This window comes from Ambystoma mexicanum, chromosome 3p, assembly GCF_040938575.1.
Source record: "Ambystoma mexicanum isolate Mex_15411 chromosome 3p, UKY_AmexF1_1, whole genome shotgun sequence".
In the NCBI taxonomy this organism is placed as follows: domain Eukaryota; kingdom Metazoa; phylum Chordata; class Amphibia; order Caudata; family Ambystomatidae; genus Ambystoma; species Ambystoma mexicanum.
In genome coordinates, this window is record NC_090925.1 from 248,158,407 (window position 1) to 248,180,111 (window position 21,705).

The 21,705-nt window shown below is 48.5% G+C and overlaps 1 protein-coding gene across 3 annotated transcripts in view; it reads left to right on the forward strand.

Moving 5' to 3' along the window:
* The window catches only part of LSM14B (LSM family member 14B), a 321,849-nt gene extending 307,402 nt beyond the window's left edge, over positions 1-14,447 (forward strand). For 2 of the 3 annotated variants that reach the window (XM_069650715.1, XM_069650714.1), the window contains one exon: positions 13,177-14,447. In XM_069650715.1, coding sequence (XP_069506816.1) covers positions 13,177-13,342 — 166 coding nt within the window. In that variant the 3' untranslated portion in view covers positions 13,343-14,447. The remainder of the gene's footprint in view (positions 1-13,176) is intronic. The other variant, XM_069650713.1, reaches the window with a different exon arrangement.
* Positions 14,448-21,705: the final 7,258 nt, after the last annotated feature.

Consider the following 21,705-nt stretch of genomic DNA (forward strand, 5'->3'; position numbering starts at 1 on the left):
GGCCATCCATGCCTGAATGATGAGATATATTTTGTTTACCAAGGCCGTATCTGAAGCGTAGTTGCCTGAGAGGGGTATGAGGATCTGGGTGTCATCTGCATAATTGGTATATGAGACACCCAGTCTGTCCAACTTGTCAAATAGGGGCTTGGTAAAGATGTTGTAGAGGGTGGGAGAGACGCAGGAGCCTTGGGGCACCCCACAGGTTATTTTAATGGGGTCTGCTGAGGCTAGGGTGGAGAAGACCCTCATAGTTCGGTTGTCCAGGAATGATTGGATCCAGGCTATGGCCTCTTTCGAGAAGTGGGCTGCTGAGGCCAGGTGTTCGCACAGGACTGCGTGATCCACCAGGTCAAATGCTGCCGACAGATCGAGGAGTAGTAACATGGCAGTGTTTCCTTTGTCGTTAATCTCATTGATCTGGGTTTTAAGATCGATTAAGGCTGTCTCGGTGCCGTGCTTCGGTCTGAAGCCTGATTGGTGGGTGCCTAGTAGTTTGAGTTTCAAGATATTGCTGAATCTGCAGGTATGCTACTCTATCTATTATCTTTAACAGGAATGGCACCGTGGTGATGGGCCTGTAATTGGTGGGAATGGCGGGGTCTAGGGTTTGCTTCTTGAGGAGAGGCAGGACCCAAGATTCTTTGAGGTTGCTTGGTATGGTGTTGGAGGAGAAGGATGCGTTGATCAGCTTGGTTATGAAGGGGGCTAGATCCCTAGCAGCATCCTTGATTGTTTGGGGAGGGCAGTTGTCGCCTTTGCAGTTAGATGGTTTAAGTGAGGCTATAATTTTTTCTGTTTCTGGGATAGATATTTTGGTAAATCTGAAGAGATTATGGCCTGGGCGGTTGGCTGTTTTGTCGTGGTTGCTGGGAGATGCTTCATTGGTGGTGAGAGAGTCTTTTTTCAGAGCGATTTTGGTTTGGAGACTTTTGATTTTATTAGTTAGGGCGTTTTGGACGCTGGTGCACCATGCTTTATCCTTAATTATATTGTCTGGTGGGGGTATAGGGGATTCTAATTCCCTTAGTATAGCAAATAGTTCTCTGGTGTTGGAGCTCGATTTTTCGATTCTTTCATTGAATAGTTTCTTTTTTGTGAGTAGAATTTCTTTTTTGTAGTTGTTTGCACAAAGTTTGAGTTGTGATTTGTTCTCTTCAGTAGGGGAGTTGTGCCATTGGCTTTCAAGTTTCCTTTTGTGCAGTCTAAGTTCTTTCAGATGTGGGGTGAACCAGGTGTTCAGGTGGGCTTGTTTGCTTTTTTGCAGTTTTAGAGGGGCAATGATGTCTAGTCCTTTTTTTATGGTATTGTTATAGTTTTCTACTAGGAGTTCTGGTTTTAGATTGTCGGGGAGAGCATTGAGGGTTGGCAGTAGTGGTAGGAGGTTGTCTGGGGTTATGTTTTTTTTTGCTCTAGTGGGTAGTGGTGGTGCCATGATTTTTCCTTTGTTGACTTCTCTATTAAGAGATAAGGTGAAGTCAATGAGGTAATGGTCTGTCCAGTGCTGGGGAGTGGTTTTGGTAATGATGGTGTCGCAGTTTAGAGTGGCGATCCAGTCCAAGGTCCTACCTTTATTATGGGTGGGGGTGAGCACTCTTTGGATTAGGCCGTGTTCATCTAGCATGTTAGCTATGGCTTGTGCTGATTTGTCGTCAGGGTCGTTTAGTCCTAGATTCAAGTCGCCTAGTAGTAATATTTGGGTGGTGTCTTTTGTGTTGTTGGCTAGGAGGCTGGATAGGTCTGCTTCGAATGAGCCAATGGGGCCGGGTGGCCTATATATTAGAAGGATGGTTAAGGTGCGACAGTTGGAAATGGGTAGTTTGGCTACTAGGAGTTCGCAGGATTTGAGAGGTGTTTGGGGCAGTGGTCTTAGCTCGAGGTTTGTTTTAGCTATGATGGCTAGGCCGCCTCCTCTGTTGTTGGGCCTGTCCATTCTGATTATTTGGTAATTTTCTGGAATGGCTATTGAGAGTGCTGGGCCTGCTGCTTCGTGCAGCCATGATTCAGTGATAGCTAGGAGGTCGAGGTTGTTTGAGGATAAGGTGTCTGCTATTTCTGTGGCGTGGGCCATTATCGATCTGGCGTTGATCAAAGCTCCGGATATAGTGGTAGTGTTGGGTGTATCCTGGATTGTTATAGGGATGAGTTTGGGTTGGGTGGGGTTGTAGCAGGGTGTGATGTGGCTCGGGTGGATTTTGGTGTGTTGCAGGGTGGGTCTCTTGTTGTGGTAGATGGGCTCGTAGAGACGGGGTAGTCTGGCTCGTAGTCTAGTGTTTCTTTCTAGGGTTGGACAGGGTGCATTATCTGCAGGGTACATGGTTGTGGTGGCAATGACGATGGTAAGGTGTAATATATGTATGAGGAGATACAGTAGGGTGGCTGTTTGGCTCTTGCTGAGGTACATTGTGCGGTTTGGCATATGTAGATAGACAGGGGGTTTACCTGAATTCACAACTCAGGCTAAGAATGGCATGTGCAAGTAGATGCAAGTAGGTAAGGGGTTCACCTAAGAACAGTAATCACATTTAGGCATGTGCAAGTAGATGCAAGTAGGCAAGGGGTTCACCTAAGAACAGTAATCACATTTAGGCTAAAAATGGCATGTGCAAGTAGATGCAAGTAGGCAAGGGGTTCACCTAAGAACAGTAATCAAGTAGGCAAGGGGTTCACCTAAGAACAGTAATCACATTTAGGCTAAAAATGGCATGTGCAAGTAGATGCAAGTAGGCAAGGGGTTCACCTAAGAACAGTAATCAAGTAGGCAAGGGGTTCACCTAAGAACAGTAATCACATTTAGGCATGTGCAAGTAGATGCAAGTAGGCAAGGGGTTCACCTAAGAACAGTAATCACATTTAGGCATGTGCAAGTAGATGCAAGTAGGCAAGGGGTTCACCTAAGAACAGTAATCACATTTAGGCTAAAAATGGCATGTGCAAGTAGATGCAAGTAGGCAAGGGGTTCACCTAAGAACAGTAATCAAGTAGGCAAGGGGTTCACCTAAGAACAGTAATCACATTTAGGCATGTGCAAGTAGATGCAAGTAGGCAAGGGGTTCACCTAAGAACAGTAATCACATTTAGGCATGTGCAAGTAGATGCAAGTAGGCAAGGGGTTCACCTAAGAACAGTCATCACATTTAGGCATGTGCAAGTAGATGCAAGTAGGCAAGGGGTTCACCTAAGAACAGTAATCACATTTAGGCATGTGCAAGTAGATGCAAGTAGGCAAGGGGTTCACCTAAGAACAGTAATCACATTTAGGCATGTGCAAGTAGATGCAAGTAGGCAAGGGGTTCACCTAAGAACAGTAATCACATTTAGGCATGTGCAAGTAGATGCAAGTACGCAAGGGGTTCACCTAAATTTGGTAATCATATTTGGGCTGGAAATGGCTGCAGACATATAAATAACTCTGCAAGTTGGACCAGTTAGTAGAAAAAAGACTACCACATGGGCGGGTTTGTTGCTTGTTGTTGTTGGTTGCAGATTGTTGCTAAATACTGGGAATGGGGATTGTATATCTCCTGGTGACTTCCTTTCTGTTGGAGCTATTTGTGTCCTTCCCAAGGATCCAGTTGGAGAGCTAGTTGCTTGATATGTAATTTTATCATTGAACTCCTCTCCCTTTTGGAGGAAGCTGTGTGATAAGTTGCTACGTTCTTGCATGTCAATTTTGTGAAAGTGGACATGCTCTCTAAATTGCCCATATGTGGCTACTGGTGTCGAGGGGCCCAATGACAGGCGCACCCTTTTATCGAGGTCAGCTACAATCACCGGGGCAAACCTAGATATATCTACAGCAGGCATAGCACACTTCTCACTCGAATCTGCGACGTGTATAATCTTTTTTTATTTCTTGTTCAGCAAATGGATCATGAGTAATATCTTACCTTTCAACGAGCATGTAGCAATATTGTAATGAGACTCAGCGTTTGAGTTCAGTTCAGCCATGTTGTCAACAAGATGACTTGACATGGAGAGAAATGAAGGTTTCTGTTTAGAAAGGCTATTCAAGCTTGGTTTTTTTTTGTTAGTTTTAATGGAGATGGTATTTATGACTCGTGTCTGGGAGTCCTTGATTTTTTTTTCCGTTGCGCAATATAGTATCCATCTTTCTTTTAGCACTTTTCTAAACACCGATACCGTATTTTCTGTGCTTTTATCTTTGCTGACGTCCACAAAATGATTTTGCCTCTTAGGAATGACTTGTAGGCCTCCCACAGTATGCTGGGGTCATTGACCGAGTCTGACGTTAGCTGGAAGTAGTCGTAGGTGGCTGCCTCTAACTTCTCCTGTAGCTCTGGGAACCCCAGGTAATAGTTCAACCTCCATGTAGGTGGGGGACACGGCCTCTCCGTTTCTAATTCAAGTATCAACTGGGAGTGATCTGAGATACCTCGTGGGAGGAAGGAAGCGCTGCATATTTTGTGCACATTCTGATTCGGAAGGAAGAAAGTCTAATCTGGACATAGAGGCGTGCACTCCAGAGTGGAAGGAATATTCCCGTTCCTCCTTGTGTATGTCTCGCCATGCATCTCGTAGCCCCATTGCGGACGCGAAGGGCGCCAATTTGGGGGTGGCGGCAGGATTCCTGGCTCTCGGGTGTGAGCGGTCCGAGACATTATCCATGACTTCGTTGAAGTCCCCTCCCATCACCCACGTGTCTGCGGCATTATCTGCCAGGATCGGAGTGATGTCTGCTAAGAGAGCACTGAGTAGGGATGGGGGGAGTATATTGGCATAAACGCCAGGGTTTGAGTCCAGAGTGTTGCCTGAATGTGTACATAGCGGCCACCTTTATCTTGTGTGATGTGCGTGATCTCCAGCGGAAGCCTTCTATGAATCAATATCGGCACCCCTCTAGCACCCATGGAGAAACCCGCATGTACTGCTGTGCGGTAATTGGACCTTTGGAAGAACTTGCATGAGGTTCCCGCCAGATGGGTTTCGGTCAGGAGAGCTATGTCCAGGGAGTGACGGTTTAAGTGCTGCAGTACCAGCCTCCTTTTGATACTGGAACCTAGCCCATTGACATTCCACGTCATGAGCATTAGGTGCCTTGTGTTTGAAGCTGCTTCAGGTGCCATTGTGTGTGTTGACTGTAGGCTCACGGGTGTGTTTCCTAGGGTGCGTTTGCAGCAAAATTACAGCATAGGCCATGGCCATTGTGCTCTTCTTTCCTTTGTATGCTAAACATTGTAAACAAACGTCTCCAACTCCCCCCTCCCTATACTCCATCCCCAACTGAAGCATCTGTCGACCCAACATGAACTCGTGAACAGTTAAACTTTACAGCACCGCTTTGTGGTGCTGGAGATTGAGTCTTGGTCCGGGGGGCGGGTGTTTGGTTGGCCTCTGGCCTGGATGTGCTCTGTGGTTAACTTGCAATGGGGAGCAAGAGCTCTGTTGCATTTCACTTCCTAGTGGTTTTACCATTTTGCGCAAAACTGCACTTAGTTTATACATTTCCCTGCTACGGGTTCTCCAGTTGTGGTTGTTGCTGCGGTTCCTGTTCCGGTGGCCGCTCCGGGCGTGGGCTGTCGCGGTCTCTTCTTCTCCCCTCTGCGCTCCAATCACCCTCTATATGTCGCTCAGCCCAACTCCACGCTTCCTTAGGGTCCGTGAAGTGCACAGTTGTGCCCTTGTGAAATATCTTGAGCTGGGCGGGGAAGATTAGCCCATATTTTACTCCCATCGATTGCAGACGTTTCTTGAGCGGGGTCAAAAGACTGGCGCGCTTTTTGTACCTCCCTGGTAAAGTCAGGGAAGAAGGCAATCCTTGATCCGTTAAATGTGATTGTCCCTTTCGATCTCGCCAGTTGGAGTACAGTGTCTCTGTCCCTGTAATTCAGGAATCTAGCGATGACTGTGCGCAGTGGAGCCCCTGGTGTAACCTTGCCGGTTGGAATGCAGTGGGCTCGCTCAATCGAGAAGAACTTGGAGAAGGACTCTGCGTCGTAGGTGTTCACCAGCCATTCTTCGAGGAACCGTTCCATGCAGACCCCTTCTGCTTTTTCAGGAAGGCCGATTATGCGAATATTGTTACGCCTGGATCTGCATTCGCTGTCATCTGCCCTTGCTCCCAGGATTTTGATGCGTGCCAGCATGCCCAACACTTGCGAGGAGTAAATCGGCAAGCCATCTTCGGTTACCGAGATCCGTGCCTCCGCTTCTCCTGTGCGGGAGGTCAGCTTTTGCAGGTCATGTCGTGATAGGGACACGTCCGCGCTGATACTGTCCATCTTTTTCTCCATTGAGGACCTGGAGCTGGCAATGGCGCTCATATCTCTGAGGGAAATATTTTCTTCCATACAGTCTAGTTCAGCCGAAGGCCGCCGCTCTGGTGAGCTAGATGTTGGTGTGGATGCATATTGTTCAATTCTACTTTGTGTAGAAGTTTTCCTGGGCTTATCCTTCCCCATTGTTTCTTATGAGGGTTGGTGGCGCTGGAAGCTAGTGCCCGACCCCAAAGAGGAGGCGCTGCCAGGTAGGATGATCCGCTGTTGCCGGGATACCTGTGATGGTTGCACTGATGCTTGCCACAGTTTGAGCGGTAGTCTCTTGTATCTGTGCCAGTTTTGTGTGCACTGATCCCTTAATGTACCTTATCTGGACAGCCACCGGCCGTAGTGCTCCCTCTAGATTTTGGTCCAGCACAGGTGGGCACTTGTGTGTTCTGATATTGGGCGGTCGCCGTTTGTTGTGCACGGGGACCCTGTGGTTCCCCCTCGTGCCGCCGGGACCGCAAGTTGAATGGCTATTCGCGAAAATAGGAGTTAGCAGGGAGGACCCAGCCAGGGTGCCTGTATCGCACATTATGTTCCACTGGGTGCTTCTCCCTAAGGAAGAGGACAGCCTCTGTTGCGCTGTGGGTTTGCTGTGGGCTGAATCAGTTGATTCGAAGTAATTATTTGCGATAGCAAGTGTTGCCCTTTTTGCGCAGCGTACGTGTCCGGTAGCGGTGATGTGGCCTTATGGGTTACCCTCTGTTGATGCCAGCGTGCTGCTTGCCTCTGGTGTTGTGGTACTTTGATAGTCACTTGAACGGTGGTGCTGCAATATTGACGGGCGAGCACCGATGAGGTCTCGGGCTCTAGTTGAACATCTAACAGCAGCAGGTCCCGTTTTCTCAGCTCCGGTTCCCCTTATCTCATCAGCCCCCACTCCTTACCGCTGCGTTTTCTATCTCGGAATGGTGTCGCTGTAGCAGTAGTTCTCAATGAGGGGGATTTAGTGCAGGCGCTCTACGCGATGCGGAGCGCCCGCTGTCGGTCCTCTCGGTTGATGCCCCCCAGTGCGCGGTGTCGTAACGATGCAGAAGTCACCAAAGCCCTGTCTCCCCCTCTCGCTGCAAAGGGAAGTTTCCAGCGCTTCCCCCTCAGACTCAAGACAGTTTCTCCGGTTGCTGTCCAGCGATTCGTCACCAAGCTTGCCCACTGGGTATTTCCCACGAGGCGGGTGCGCCCACCTGGCGGGGAAGCGGGCAGAGCTCGCCCTCAGCTGCCGTACAGGATTCCCGGGCGGATCAATTTGATGGGCACAAATTCGCCGCCTCACGCTCGCCCGCAGCCGCTGCAATTACTGTTTCCATCCACTTCTGGGACTCGCTCTCTTCTGCCGTGCTTTTCCGGCTAGTATACGCTCGCGGCGGCCATCTTGGCGGCAGCGTTCGTTCCGGGTCCTGTGTTTTCTACACACCTGGAACTCCGATTTTCGCTCCGATTTTCCAGTTTCAGAGCGATTCGGTGCAGCAGGATTTCATGCACCAGTGAGATGTTTTGAAGCCTCTCAGACGCATATCACGGCAGGATCCGTACAGGATGAGGCCGGTGGCACCGGAGCAGTAAAACTCACGTACTCCTCGTCTGGCTGCTGGCCACGCCCCCCAGACGGAAATTCTTGACCTGGCAAGACCGGAAGAAAGCCAAATAAGAAAACGGCAAAAGCGTGTGGCATGGCCATGTTGGGACACTAGCCACAGTGAGCGGTCAAAACGTGATTAAGGCTAACTGAAAATACGGTGCAAATGGTAATGTAACCAGCTTGTCTTTAGACACATTTAAAAGTAACCACGAATCCTTTGACTGGAAGTCTTGCGTGATACGAAAGTATCCCTGTTGCACTGCATTGGAAGATGCGCTGTGCAACAAAAGTTACCCAAAAAATAGAAACCTAGTTTCCAAGTACTAACAGTCTGAAGGACTAGTCAATTTCCTCATGACACATGGGCAAAAGGCCAGTAGAGTGCAATTCACTGTAAAGTCAGGACATGGAGTAAAAACAAAGTTTGGGTATACATAGAATATTTATTTATTGGGTATGTATCATGTGCCTTTTAGAGCAAGAAGTGTTTCAAAGTGTATCAAAACATCAGGGTGGGCGGGGAGACGGAGAAAAATAAAGCCATCCTACTAGGTCTTGTAATTGGGATTGTGCAAGTGCAATAACCAGTGTGGGGGACAGGGGGATTGCCGGTCATGGCGGAAAGGGCCCATGGGTTATGCCAGTAAGGGGAGGCCAGGTGGACAAGTGCCAGTAGAATGCACAGGGGAAGGGAGGTCCATGCGCTAAGTGCGAGGGATGGGCTGGAAGGACTGTATGGGGCACAGGCCTAGCCAGGCTAGTGTGGGAATAAGGAGCCTGACAGGGCAAGTGCAGGTTGGTGGCAGGGGGTTCTGGGCGGGGGGGGGGGGGCAGACCAAGTGCAGGGTTAGACTGGTTAATGGGGGGGGGGGGCTGGTACCATATACATAGCTGAGGGAACCAGGTAGCCAGTGAAGGGGCAGAGGGAGACATTAACAGGGGAGGGGGATCGGGAAAGAGAAAGGGAGGATCTTGAGAAGCTTCCGGAACTTAAGTCGATCCGCCTCATGTCTGAAAGGGGCAGGGCGGCCATACCAGAGGGCGGCACCTGCAGAGGAGCGAGATCTACCACCCACTCTCTGCTTGGAAAAGCATCTGATCTGCAGAGTTGGTGCTAGAAGACCGAAGGGCTCTAGCAGGGAGATATTTAGGGAGAGCAAGTTGAATGTAGCTGGGTCCCAGGCTCCAGAAAGCCTTGTGGATGAAACAAAGGGTCTTGAACTTGATCTTCGCAGCAACCGGGAGCCATTAGAGATATTTTAGGGCTGGAGAGATATGGGTCCTGGGCTTGAGGCCAAGGATAAGTCTTGCCATCCTATTCTGGATTAGTTGAGGGGGCCGAAGGGAGGAGTTGGGCAGATTGAGGAAGAGGCTTTTACAGTAGTTTCTGGGGGAAGGTGAGGAAAGGGAGACTGCCTCTGAGGCGGTGCAGCGGAAAGTGAGCCTTCTTGGCAAGGTCCATGAGGAGAGCAGAGCGAGGGGTCGAAGAGGACACCTAGGTTTTTTGCCTCACAGGAAGGTGAGGGGACCCATGGAGGGCGGCCAGATTGTAGTAGGGAAGGAGGGAGCTGGGGTCCCAATGAGAAGGATCTCTGCCTTACTGGCATTAAGGCAGAGGTAGTTGGAAGTGCACCATGCCTGAATAGCCGATGGGAATGAGGAGAAGAGGCAGTGGAGGGAAGCTTGAAGGAAAGCTGCATGTCATCCGCATGACAGTTAGGAGAGAAGGCGGAGATCAAATGGGTTAGAAGGGCAAGGTAGATGTTGAAAAGCCATGGTGAGAGGATAGAGCCCTGAGGGACACCACAGGTGTAGAGATGTAGGAGAGAACCTGGGAGGGGCGGTCCGAGAGGAAGGAGGTTAACCAGTCCAGAGCCAGGTCTGTGATGCCAAAGGTATCGGAGCAGATCCATAAGGTTGGCATGATTGACCGTATCAAAGGCAGAGAAAAGGTCAATAAGATAACGGAAGGAGAGTTGGAATCTAGATTAGAGAGCAAGTCTTTCCAGGTGTTCTCTAGCTGCCCTCAACCTAGACTGGTGGTTGTGGAGACAGCCAATAGATTGTGTGGTGGAGGAGCTGGGAGATGGCCAGCTTCTCCAAGAGTTTGCCCAGGAAGGGGGTAATGGAGATGGGGTGTTATGGAGGGAAGGGAGGCCCGGGAGAGGGGAAATAGAATTATCCAAGAATTTGAGGCATGGCATTTAATAATTGTTAATGGCAATATACAAATGGACATTCCTCCAGCCTTCATATGGCAGAATGGGTTGTGGAAGACGACACTAGATTGTTTTCATTTCACAAGATTTAGTCATGAGGGGATACCCTGGAAGTAAAACCCCTGACTTGGAGTGATCACTCTATGCATGTATTCAAATTTTTTGGTCCGGTAAGGAAAAGAGAACCTGACTCTGAGGGTGGAAATAAATCTGGGAAGGAATGAGGTTAAATGGGCCCCAAGAATAGCAAAGGCATTTTTGGGTGAGATTGTAAATCTACCAGCAGATGAGATGGTTCTTTTATGCACGGCAGAGGGATTCCCTGGGATTGTGAGGGAGTTGCTGGGCAGGTTAACCAGACAGAGGTCTAACTAGGGGGACAACTAAGATGAAGGGAACACACTCCTTTGACGTGGAGATACAGGAATTGCACTGAGGTGAGGCAGCTTAAGAAGTCCTTAGCTGTTGGTTATAAGGAAGAAGTGCGTTGTTTAAGACAAATACAGGAATTGGGTGAAAGGAAGCCAATTTTTGCTGTACATTAAAGATGCAGAGAGAATGCTAGCATGTATGTCCGGGAATAAGACAAACATTTTGGGACTTGATTAAACCGAGAGGAACCCAATATTTCTTACAGGCACAAGTGGTTAATGATACCACTTGGGTCAAGCACTTCTCTGATTTGTACAGGGTAGACTGGTTGGAAAGACCAGTCATCTAGTCTCAGGTGGAATGGAAGGGGGCAAAGGAATAGGATTTGGAGGATGTGACTTTCTTGATAAAGATAAGTAAGCGTCGAATGCACCGGGCCCAGACGGCCTGTCTAACTTGACCTATAAAGACAATTTGGTGGTATGGTCAAGGGTGCGTTCGGACCTTTTTGCTGACATTCTTGTAAACAAATCGTTTCCCTCCACTTGGTCTGCAGCTACTTTAATTTTGATTTTTAAAGGAGGTGACGGGTCTTCACCCATATATTACAGACCAATATCCTTGTGGGATGCCTCTAATAAAATATTTGCGAAAATGTTATTGAAAGTTTTGCAAAAATGGGCACTGGAATCTGAATCTTTAGATGTTTTTCAATCGGGTTTTCGCCAAGGCTTGAGAACAGCTACAAATTGCTTTGTTTTAGACCTACTAGCGCACCAAGCCAAGATTCAAACTCAGCCTGTATTTTTTGCTTTCCTAGACATTAGTAAAGCTTTCGACATGGTGAATAGGTCTTTCCTTTGGAAAAAATTACATGCATGAAAAGGGGTGTCCGGCTGCTTTATTGAGCATTTTGGTGGCCCTACATACAGATACAAGGATTAGGCTCGATGACCTCAGACTGATCACCCTGGATACAGACAAATGGGGGACTAAGACAGGGCTGTGTTTTGGCCCCCTTCCTTTTTTGCTTCTATTTGTTGGGGTTGGGAGGCCATTTAGGAACATTAAATACCCCCCCCCCCCCCCAAGACTGGGCTCTATGGTCATCCAATATTTACTCTACGCGGCCAATATCGTTTTATGCGATTTAACAGCCATTGGTCTGCAGAGAGCATTATCAGCAGTGGAGGGGTTCTTGGGGAGCCTGGATTTAACATTAAATACAGCAAAATCAAAGGTGCTTGTACTTAAAAGGGGTAGGAAAAGTTGTAAAACACTACCTTGGTATTTGAAAAAAAGCCAGTTAGAAGTAGTGACTAAATTTGTGTACCTAGGGCTAGTAATTTATGATGAGGTTTCGGGGCTAGAACTGCAGGAGGACCTTATGGTAAAATTCTTGGGGCACTTGTGAAGCTGCAAATTTTTGATGGGAAATTTGACAGATATTTGCTTTTACCAGCTTTGAAACTATACAAACAACAATTAGTCCCAAAACTTATTTTTGGTGCCCAAACCAGGAGTCCGCCCATAGATTGGCCTAAATTGGAGAGGGTTTTGTGGAGAGGTTTAGTCCAACTTCCACAGTCAGTTCCCCTTGTAGGGATCCTGTTTGAATTGGGACAGTTACCAATTCAGACAATGGTGGACTGGGGTAAGCTCCAGTTATTCACAAATATTCTGTATCCCCCTGTGGCCTCAGTTTTTGATCAGCTAAATCGGATGAGGACACAGGCGTTGTAGGGTCCTTACGGAATGGGTCACGAGTTGTGAAATAAAGCTTCAACATGCAGATATACCCATTGAAGAATTGGGGCTGACCCCAAAGGTAGCCAAGTTAAGATGGTGCGGACACATTTGGTCAAGTTTGAGAAATAAGATTATGGACTGTAAATGCTTTGGGGATCACTTTGTGTGGTCTTGCAAAAGCTTTAACGTACCAGCACCTTATTTGAAAAAACACCCATCGAGAATTTTTAGGACCCAAGTGTTAAGAATTAGGCTGAACTTGGTTTTAACTAATGAAGTAGTGGGCCGGCGTCTTAAAATTCCACGAGACCAGAGATTGTGTCGCTATTGTAAAAAGCAAGATTGAGACTTTAAAGCATTTGTTTGTGGTCTGTCCTAATTTGGAAAACCTAAGATTTCATTTTTTTTTTTATCTGGGCTAGTTTTCTTCTCCGAAGATGAGTTGTGGAGGAGGATTTTGAACTGCAATGAACTAAGTCTGAGTATTCATGTTTTAGAATTTTTAAAGAACGCTGCAGTACTTTTATAGTAAGATGAAATGTATCTGAATTTTTTCTTTTTCTATGGATTTTAAAATTCAACTGTATTTTTGTAATCAATGTGTTAAAAGTACCTTTGTACTGTGGAACACAATAAAATAAATAATAAATAAAAAGTTATGGAGGGAAGGTTGCTAAAAGAACTTTCCCAACGGTGACCAGACCTGTTGTCTGAATACCTACTTTTGAATGTTAGCCTGATAGATTATCTAACTTTCTTGTTGGCTTATTATTTGACTTTTGGAGGAAGAAAAGTGCTGGCCTGCAATGGTTATTTTTATACACCTTGGTTAATTTCAACAAGCTAGTGTAGTCCCATTCCTAACCAATCTGTGCAGATGCCTCCACACGCTCTCCAGAATTGTCGGCCAGGTATAGTGAACTTCTTTTTTTGGTCTGATACTTTTTTTTTTTTCTCTCCCCTCCCCCTTTAGGCGTACAACATGGGCTGAAGAGCGGAAGCTAAATACAGAGACATTTGGTGTATCTGGCAGATTTCTCCGTGGCCGCAGCTTCCGTGGTGGTTTCCGAGGCGGAAGGGGGGCTGGTGCTCCAAGGCGAAACCAAACCTCTCAAAGAGCTGGAACAGGGAGAGTGTAGTGCAGATGGTGGTGTGGTGCAACACTCCCTACAGCGCTTCATTTTTCGTCCCTGACTTTGTCTTCCATATAATTTTTATTTTTCATGGTTGGTTTTTCCTAATTTAAATTTGGCGCTACTGAATATGGACTCCTTTTGTACAGACTGGAACAGTACTTTAGTGCTGCTTTCTTTTGATAGGTGATCTGTGTATAGGAATGATAGTGCTAGTGTTGCTGTGCAAAAGCAAGAGTCATTTTTTTTCTAATTCGGGGAGGGGGTGTGCGTGACCGAAAAGGAACTGCACATTGAGCTTCCATACCAAGGTATCACTATTCTGCAAGGTAATGGGATTTTTTCTTGCTCTGAATTGTTACTCTTGTATAATACTTGAAGGGCAAATATGCTCCTTCACGCCTAAATTATGTTGGGGGCCTTAAAGACATTAGCCCATTTTTGTTATTTCATGATTTCAACCCAAAGCACTTGTACTCATAAGAAGCTGAAGACTTGGCTGAAAGAAATATAGCCCTGGGTGTTAAAGGCCAAAGTAGTGCCTCAGTTGGTCTGGAGAGTTTGGAATTTGGTTTACCAGCCTGTTAGAATAAACTGGATTGCATTTTGTTAATTTTAGGGTGTATAGTATTTAGAAGTGCTACAAACTTCTCCCGTGACCCTGCCAGCTCAGATAAATTGGAGTTCAGTACACCTTTTACAAGATCTGCTAAACTGTAGGCCAGAATGGCCTGGTGTTAGTTTCCCACAAAACAAATGGGGGTGTGTACTAAACCTCCTTACTCTACCACCCACCCTCATATACACCTTTTATCCCGAAACTTGTAAATAGTTCTGGAGGCAATTTTAAGAAGCAATATAAAGGTCTATTGCATGAATCAGTGGGTTTAACTGTTTAGTTAAAGCATGTCCATTAAGTTTGCAGGTTATTTTGAAGACAGCACTTTTTTTTGTAATTCACAATTAAAATGGCACTAAATTTGAGCAAATGTAAAAGCTTGTCCTTTATTTTTGTAGCCTGTCATTCGTAGAACTCCCATTTAGTTCACTGCCATGGGGGTGGTTCTAAAAAATGTAATTTGCCAATAAACATGCAAAGATGTTGGTGGTATGTACCTTTGCTTTCTTTTTAGGATAATGTGGAAACGGAGTTTGTACTGTCAAATACTGTTGTTATCCAAGTATACGCTTCCAAGGTGTTGAGTGCCATGCATAGCAATATTCTTTGTAAACTTTTCTAAGGCTTGTGGATCTGCTCATAGTAGTTCATGAATAATTTTTGATTTCGTAAAGGGCCATTGACAGTTTGTGTATGTAATACTGTCCCTACTGTGACATGTGCAATACCCATGATCCTTCATGCGTCCAGGTCCTCAGATTGTTTTTTTCTGCCATGGGTTTGGTGGCATTTCAGATTTCTAATTTTCGGTTTTCTGCTTGTTATCGAGCATTAAAATAGATCATCTTTCATATTACTTTCATCGGCGACCATGCTTGACGCAACCTGCCGAGACTCGACAGCAACTTGGCAGCACTGGGTTCGGGGGGCAATCCAGAGCATCGCTGATGGCCTAAAACTCATCCTGCAGGGGGGGGGGGGGGAATTTAACACATTTATAGGAGTCTGTTTTCATTCCCGCATAATATAGATTATCCCACTGACCTCGGCACTAGTTGTAGAGGAAACTCATTACAAATGTTGCCCTTCCGTAAATTTCCCTCGAAGGATACACTGTGTGTATCCACTGTGTTCCAAGAGACAACCATGAGTCCAAATGTCAAGCGTGTAAACTGCTATTCAAGCCAAAGATGCTTATGGATCGGCCATCGAAAGTGCTGGGCAGCTTATGCGATGCAAGCTGAGGTATCATCTGATGGGGAAACTGAGGATTCCCAAATGCCAGTCCCGCGCTCCAAACGACAGGGGACCTGCCCTGTTATGGAGGCTTCCCCTGGCGACAAAGGCACACATCTAAAACATGCGCAGTGCTTTGGCATTGTGCTTGGTGCATCGGCAACAAATGAAGAGAAACTTATGGTTTCAAACGAACACACTTGTCAAAGTGACAAGGCGGTAAGTGAACAAGTGCCTTCAGCAAGTGGCTTGCCGGCTACTAAAACCTCTGCACCAAGTGGATACTGCTTGGCACATGTTTCGAAGGCCACACACGCTGAGCAAAGCTAGTTCCTATTAGACTGGATTTCTACACTCTGGGGTCTGGTGGACAGATGTGTAGCAGGCCAACCTAGTTGATGAACAGGGGAAACTGAGCTGTAGCCAAACCAATCAAGGTAGCTTGGAGAGTAGTCCAGGTTAAGTCTGAGGAGGGGCGAGCCTGGCAAAGGGTTCACAATGAGTCCACACAGTAATCAATGAAGGATTACACTTTGACAATCAGTTCCAAAGATACTACAGTTATGGCCAAAGAACACTATGACAATTACTACTGTGAGGAACTCATGGTGGCAAAAGTAAAGACAGACACAAGTGATCACAGTTCAAGGGTGGTTATTGAACAACGTTTGCAGGGTGGAAACACCTAAAGTAAGCCTCTATCTAAGATGGGAGCCAGCGTCTACCATCAAATGAAAACAAGGCAGCCCTAGTGGCGTTGTCAAAATAAAAGGACCTATACTAGGAAACATATTGCCAAACCTCACAACTGATCCAAAAAGGGGTGCGGGATAGTTTTCAAGAAAAGTGTTCTCAAATATGTCAGGCTGCAGCAGCTTGGGTCTCCCTTCCCCGCGTTTTCAGTACGGGGTAAGGTGGGATCTTGGAGCATAGCACATACTCGAGCTTCCTCGGCACGAGTCGACAGTTCTGTTCCAGCTTATCAGGAGCCTCGATGGCCAAGTCTTGCTTCCCTAGAAAGTCTCTTGCCTTAGAGTGCCTGACTTGTTCAAATAACAAAACAAAAGGTCCTTATCGACATTAGTTTGTTTCTTGGTTTCATTTAGGGTGAGGATTCTTAACCCCTGGCTCACCCTCTTCCGGGCGTAGATCCCTCTTTCACAAATCTTATGTCTTTTAAACAGTTCCAATGGACATCCCTCCGCCGGGTTGACACTTGTCAACACACTGTTTCTTGGGACTTTAGACTTGCCCACTTCTCGTCAGCATCCCTCGGTCGGGTTCACTCTTAGCAACTTCACATTCACAAATGGTTACAGGATTCACTTCCCTTGCTTTCTCAAGTGGTGGGCTTCACTTCGTTGCTTTTTTTAGTTTATAGATCAGACTTTCGACTGCACAGGGATTTTGCTTAACCTCCTGTATGACCACTTTGACCGAACTTGGCAGCTCTCCTACAGCCTCTGGTTTCTGTAGTTTCATTCACACAGGGATCAACCAGAGTGTCATTAGCACCCACGTGAAGCTGATTTCCATTTGCAGCTGGTCTCCCCTTTAACACTTGTTGCAGTTCTTACAGAGTTCATTGAACTTTGTTCAATTTTGCTACTTTACCATTCTCAATCAACACTGCCCACTTTTTATTGGTTCTCCCCTCGACTCACCGGCTGTGTTGAACCGCTTGGCTTTTCTCTTCATTGGGGTCAAGGCTAGTACCACTGCTGCGGGAGCTTCCCTAGCTCTTTATCAGCATGAGCTTGCCCAGTGTACCGTTGACATCTGCTGCAAGACATTTGTGCTATTGTTCGCAGTCTTGGGCTTTCTTCCTCGAAGGTTCTGCGGGTCTGGGACGAAAAGGCCAAGGTCACTTCTCTTCTCGCCGCCCTCTCGATTCCTGCCGCCTTTCTCCTTCGCTTGAACTGCCGTGCCTGCTTGGCTGTCTTGTGCTGTCTGCCATACTCGTACTGTGCTCTGTTGCTCCACCTTACACCTACGTCCCATCCCCTTTCCTTCATTCTCATGGGACATCCCTCCGTCCTGTGGCACTGGACCGGAGCGTTTGGTAAAAGCATCCAAAAATGTCCCCAAAATGTTTAGTCTTTCCTCTTTCTACGCAGGGCCCGGCACGCGGCCGTAACCCCGCCCATCTCCGCTTTGCATCGCCCATCAGTCCTTTTATCTGCTCATTCGGGACTGGATGTGCTTGCATCCTCGGAAGATCTTTCCTTTTTCCCTCCTCTCTGGCTCTCGCTAGCGATAGTGTACTAGTCTGTCTGTTGTTCAAACTAGACTTTCCAGATTGTTCATGGTGTCACTGATGCTTCGCGAGGGCGGATCCCCATCCTCTGTCTAGAGTGTTTTGGTCTGGACCACCGTTGGGACTCGTGTTTTTATTGCGACTCCCTTTCGGTCCGGGCGCTTCAACGTCGTTTGGAGCGGTGGGAGGAGGTGTTTCGACGTTGTACTCCTTCGCATTTTCAGGAGTTTTTTTTTCTCCACTTTATATTTATTTAATTTTTCAGCATTGAAAAGACGACTTCAAATGGCATAGAACAAAAACATCAAAAGAATCCAACCCCCAACTAAACCCTCCCACTTTCTCCAGCATGGGGTCTGGCATGGATTCACATGCTCATGAATATTCCCCGTCAGACTGGGAATCCTCGGTAAAGAAAAAACCAGTATCAGTTTCGTTTCTGATCTGTTTTTTGTAGTAGTAACCAATCACTGATCTCTGCGTCATACTGACCACAGCCAATGACTGCCCTCTACCTAAGCCCCGCCTCTGGCAGCCATCTTCAGATTTTTACCGCACGTTCAAGTGTTGGGATCCTCGTGCTATTGCTCTCGAGCGTTAGTGCTATTTTTTTCACGTTTTTTTCTCAAAAACTTCGATTTTTCGGTCAAAAGAGCCTCAAGCTCCACCGTTTCTTCATCCGATCAACGGGGACCCGTGTCGGATTCGTCTACGCCCCTCAAGGGTGAAGATTTCGTCGAGCCACGCTTTTGGAGGACTCCAGAAATTTCTCAGGCCCATCTCGGAAATGGCCCAGGAGAAGGGAAGCTCGACGCCCGGAAAGCTGTTCAGGGTCTGCCCTGGATGCCAGCTACAGAATGTCTTTAAGGAGGACGAACACTCCTTTTGTCTGTACTGCCTACATGAGGACAAGACGCACGTGGAGAAGGACTGTGCGTTTTGCGGCAATATGTCGGAGCGGACCATGAAGGACCGCCATCAACGTCTCGCCAACTGGCTGGAAGGGAAGAGCCCGTCAGGCGAGAAGAAGAAGAAATCCGAGCGGTCTTTTAAGACCTTTGAGGACGCCCCGGCGACGGGGGTCCAACACAAGGCCAAGCACCGCGAGTCCGCTGACACCGGGAGCGCCGAACGGTCGGGCTCTACGGGCGCCAGGCAGGGCGCATCCTCCCCGGCACCATCAACCACGAGCCAACACTCTGGTTCGGGTAAGAGGAAGGCCGAGCACCCGGCGAAGCTCCTGGGATTCTCCATAAACTACGCCAAGTCCCACCTGGTGCCCGCGCAAGACGCACTGTTTCTGGGAGCGAAGCTCGACACAGGGTCGCTTCTGGCCTATCCGTCGGAGGAAAGGACGAGGGCCATTTTGGGCACGGTACAGCGGATGCTGGTTGCGGACGCGGCCAGAGTGAGGTCTATAAGTCCCTCCTCGGAATGATGTCTTCTTGCATTTACCTCATCCCCCTGTGCAGGCTCCGGATGCGCCCGTTGCCGGAGTTCCTGGACGCGCGCTGGATCCAGACGACGGGCAGCTTCAAGGAGAGGATCACACTCGACGAGAGTTTCCGACGAGCGATCCGGTGGTGGGGCACCCGCGCGCATCTGACGGCAGGCATGGACTTCCAGACCCCGGCCACCAGGAGACAGTGACCACGGATGCCTCCCTGGAAGGGTGGGGAGCGCACACCGAAAATCTGCACGCGAGAGGCCTTTGGCTCCCGACGGAGAAGTCCCTCCATATCAACGTCCTGGAGCTCCGTGCAGTGTTTTGGGCCCTCAGGTCCTTCCTTCCGTCCCTCAAGGGCAAGGTGGTGAGGATCTTCACCGACAACACCACCACCATGTTCTACATCAGGAAACAGGGCGGAACCAGGTCCCCAGCCCTGTCCAGGGAGGCGCAGGATCTGTGGCATTGGGTCGTCGCCCAAGGGATGTTTCTGGTGCCGTTTCATCTGGCAGGGATAAAAAACACAATCGCCGACTCACTCAGCAGGGAGCTGCGCTCGTGTCACGAGTGGGAACTACGACAGGATCTAGTGGACCGCCTCTTCCGACGGTGGGGCACACCCCAGATCGATCTGTTCGCGACGGCGACGAACTCCAAGTGCCGGAGGTTCGCCAGCAGGTTTCCCCAGCCGAGGAGCATGGGCGATGCTTTCTCGTTCCCCTGGGAGGGCCTGTTTCTATACGCGTTCCCTCCATTGCCATTGCTGATCCGGCTCATCAACCAGCTCAAGAGGTCACGGTGCAGGATGATCCTCGTCGCACCTGCGTGGCCGAGGCAGATATGGTTCCCGGACCTTCTGGACTTGTCAGCGTCCCCGTCAATCAAGCTGCCAGTGGACGCAGATCTTCTCTCCAGGGAAGTAGGCGCCATCCTCCATCACGACCCGAAGTCGCTGAACTTGCAGGCCTGGCTCCTGCAGCGTTAGAGTTTGGAGGATACGACATACCGGCCGACTGCAGAGAGGTCCTTGCAAAGGCCAGGGCGTCCTCAACTCTTAAATGCTACGGACACAAATGGAAGAGGTTCTCAGTCTGGTGCCATGCACAGAAGATTAACCCTCTACGGATTACGGCTCCCCAAGTACTGCCGTACCTACTGACGCTGGCCAAGGCTGGACTGGCGCACGTGTCCATCAAGATTCATCTTGCTGCGATCTCCCGATACACCAGAACCACAGGGCGGACGTCTTTGTGGTCTCATCGTCTGGTGAAAGAGTTCATGAAGGGACTGTTCAGATCGTTCCCGCCGGTGTAGGCTCCGGCCCCGGCGTGGGAGCTCTATGTGGTGCTGACCAAGCTCATGGGACCTCCGTTCGAGCCTCTGCACTCGGCTCTGTTGAAGTTCTTGTCGTGGAAAACAGCGTTTCTTGTGGCCATCACCTCCGCACGACGGGTGGGAGAGATCCAGGCCCTTTCCTGCAAGGCCACGTACTTGACTTTTCACGACACGAGGGTAGTGCTCAGGACGCACCCCTCCTTCGTGCCCAAGGTGCCGTCGGACTTCCACCTCAACGAACCCTTGGTGTTGCCTGTTTTCTTCCCGTCGCTTTCGTCGCTGGCTGAAAGGACTTTGCACTCGCTGGATGTGGCTAGAGCGCTGAAGTTCTACGTGGACCGCACAAAGTGTTTTCGGAAGACGTCACAACTCTTTGTGAACTTTGGACCTGTCAATCAGGGGAAGGCTCTCTCGAAGGCTTCCATTTCCAGATGGCTCTCCGGCTGTATCATGTACTGTCATCGGTTGGCAAACCGACCGCTGCCTGGCCGTCCGAGAGCCCATTCCACCAGAGCGATCGCAGCTACCACGGCGTTCCTATCTGGTGTGCCCTTGCTGGACATCTGCAGGGCTGCTACGTGGAGGTCGACGCACACATTCACGAAATTCTACTGCGTCGATCGGGATTCCAGGGAGGAGTCCAGGTTCGGCCAAGCAGTGCTGCGCAACCTGTTCGCCTAAGGTAAGCCTGGTGAGGAGGTAAGATTTGCTTAATGTTGAGTTTGATGTAATGCTTAATGTTGAGCCTTTGCCACCTCCCGTGGTTGTGCATGTGTGTACTGCTATGTATTCTTTATTCATGAGCATGTGAATCCATGCCAGACCCCATGCTGGAGAAGGAACAAGTTACTTACCTGTAACTGTTGTTCTCCAGCATGGGTCTGGCATGGATTCACATGCGAACCCTCCCGCCTACCCCTCCGCGGCTCTTCACTTGGTCATACTGCCACTTCACGTGCTACCAAATATGAAGATGGCTGCCAGAGGCGGGGCTTAGGTAGAGGGCAGTCATTGGCTGTGGTCAGTATGACGCAGAGATCAGTGATTGGTTACTACTACGGAAAAACAGATCAGAAACGAAACTGATACTGGTTTTTTCTTTACCGAGGATTCCCAGCCTGACGGGGAATATTCATGAGCATGTGAATCCATGCCAGACCCATGCTGGAGAACAGTTACAGGTAAGTAACTTGTTCCATCCACCCTCCCATCACCTCCCTCCCTTAACCCCAGGTAAACTAGGCCTCCGAGAGTCCATGGTGCTAGCGACTGAGAGTAGGGACAAGAGACGTACGCAGCAATATATTTGGGCCCTGTAGATGGCGGAGTCTCCCCAACCACCCAAACCGCTGGTAAAGGCTTCAGCAGTCCCACCCCGGCGACCAGATACAGAAAAACCACAAAACAGATCATAGTTTCAAGGCTTCACAGTCCACACGGAGTATAACCACAGTCCATTCCTGCAGAAAGGATGA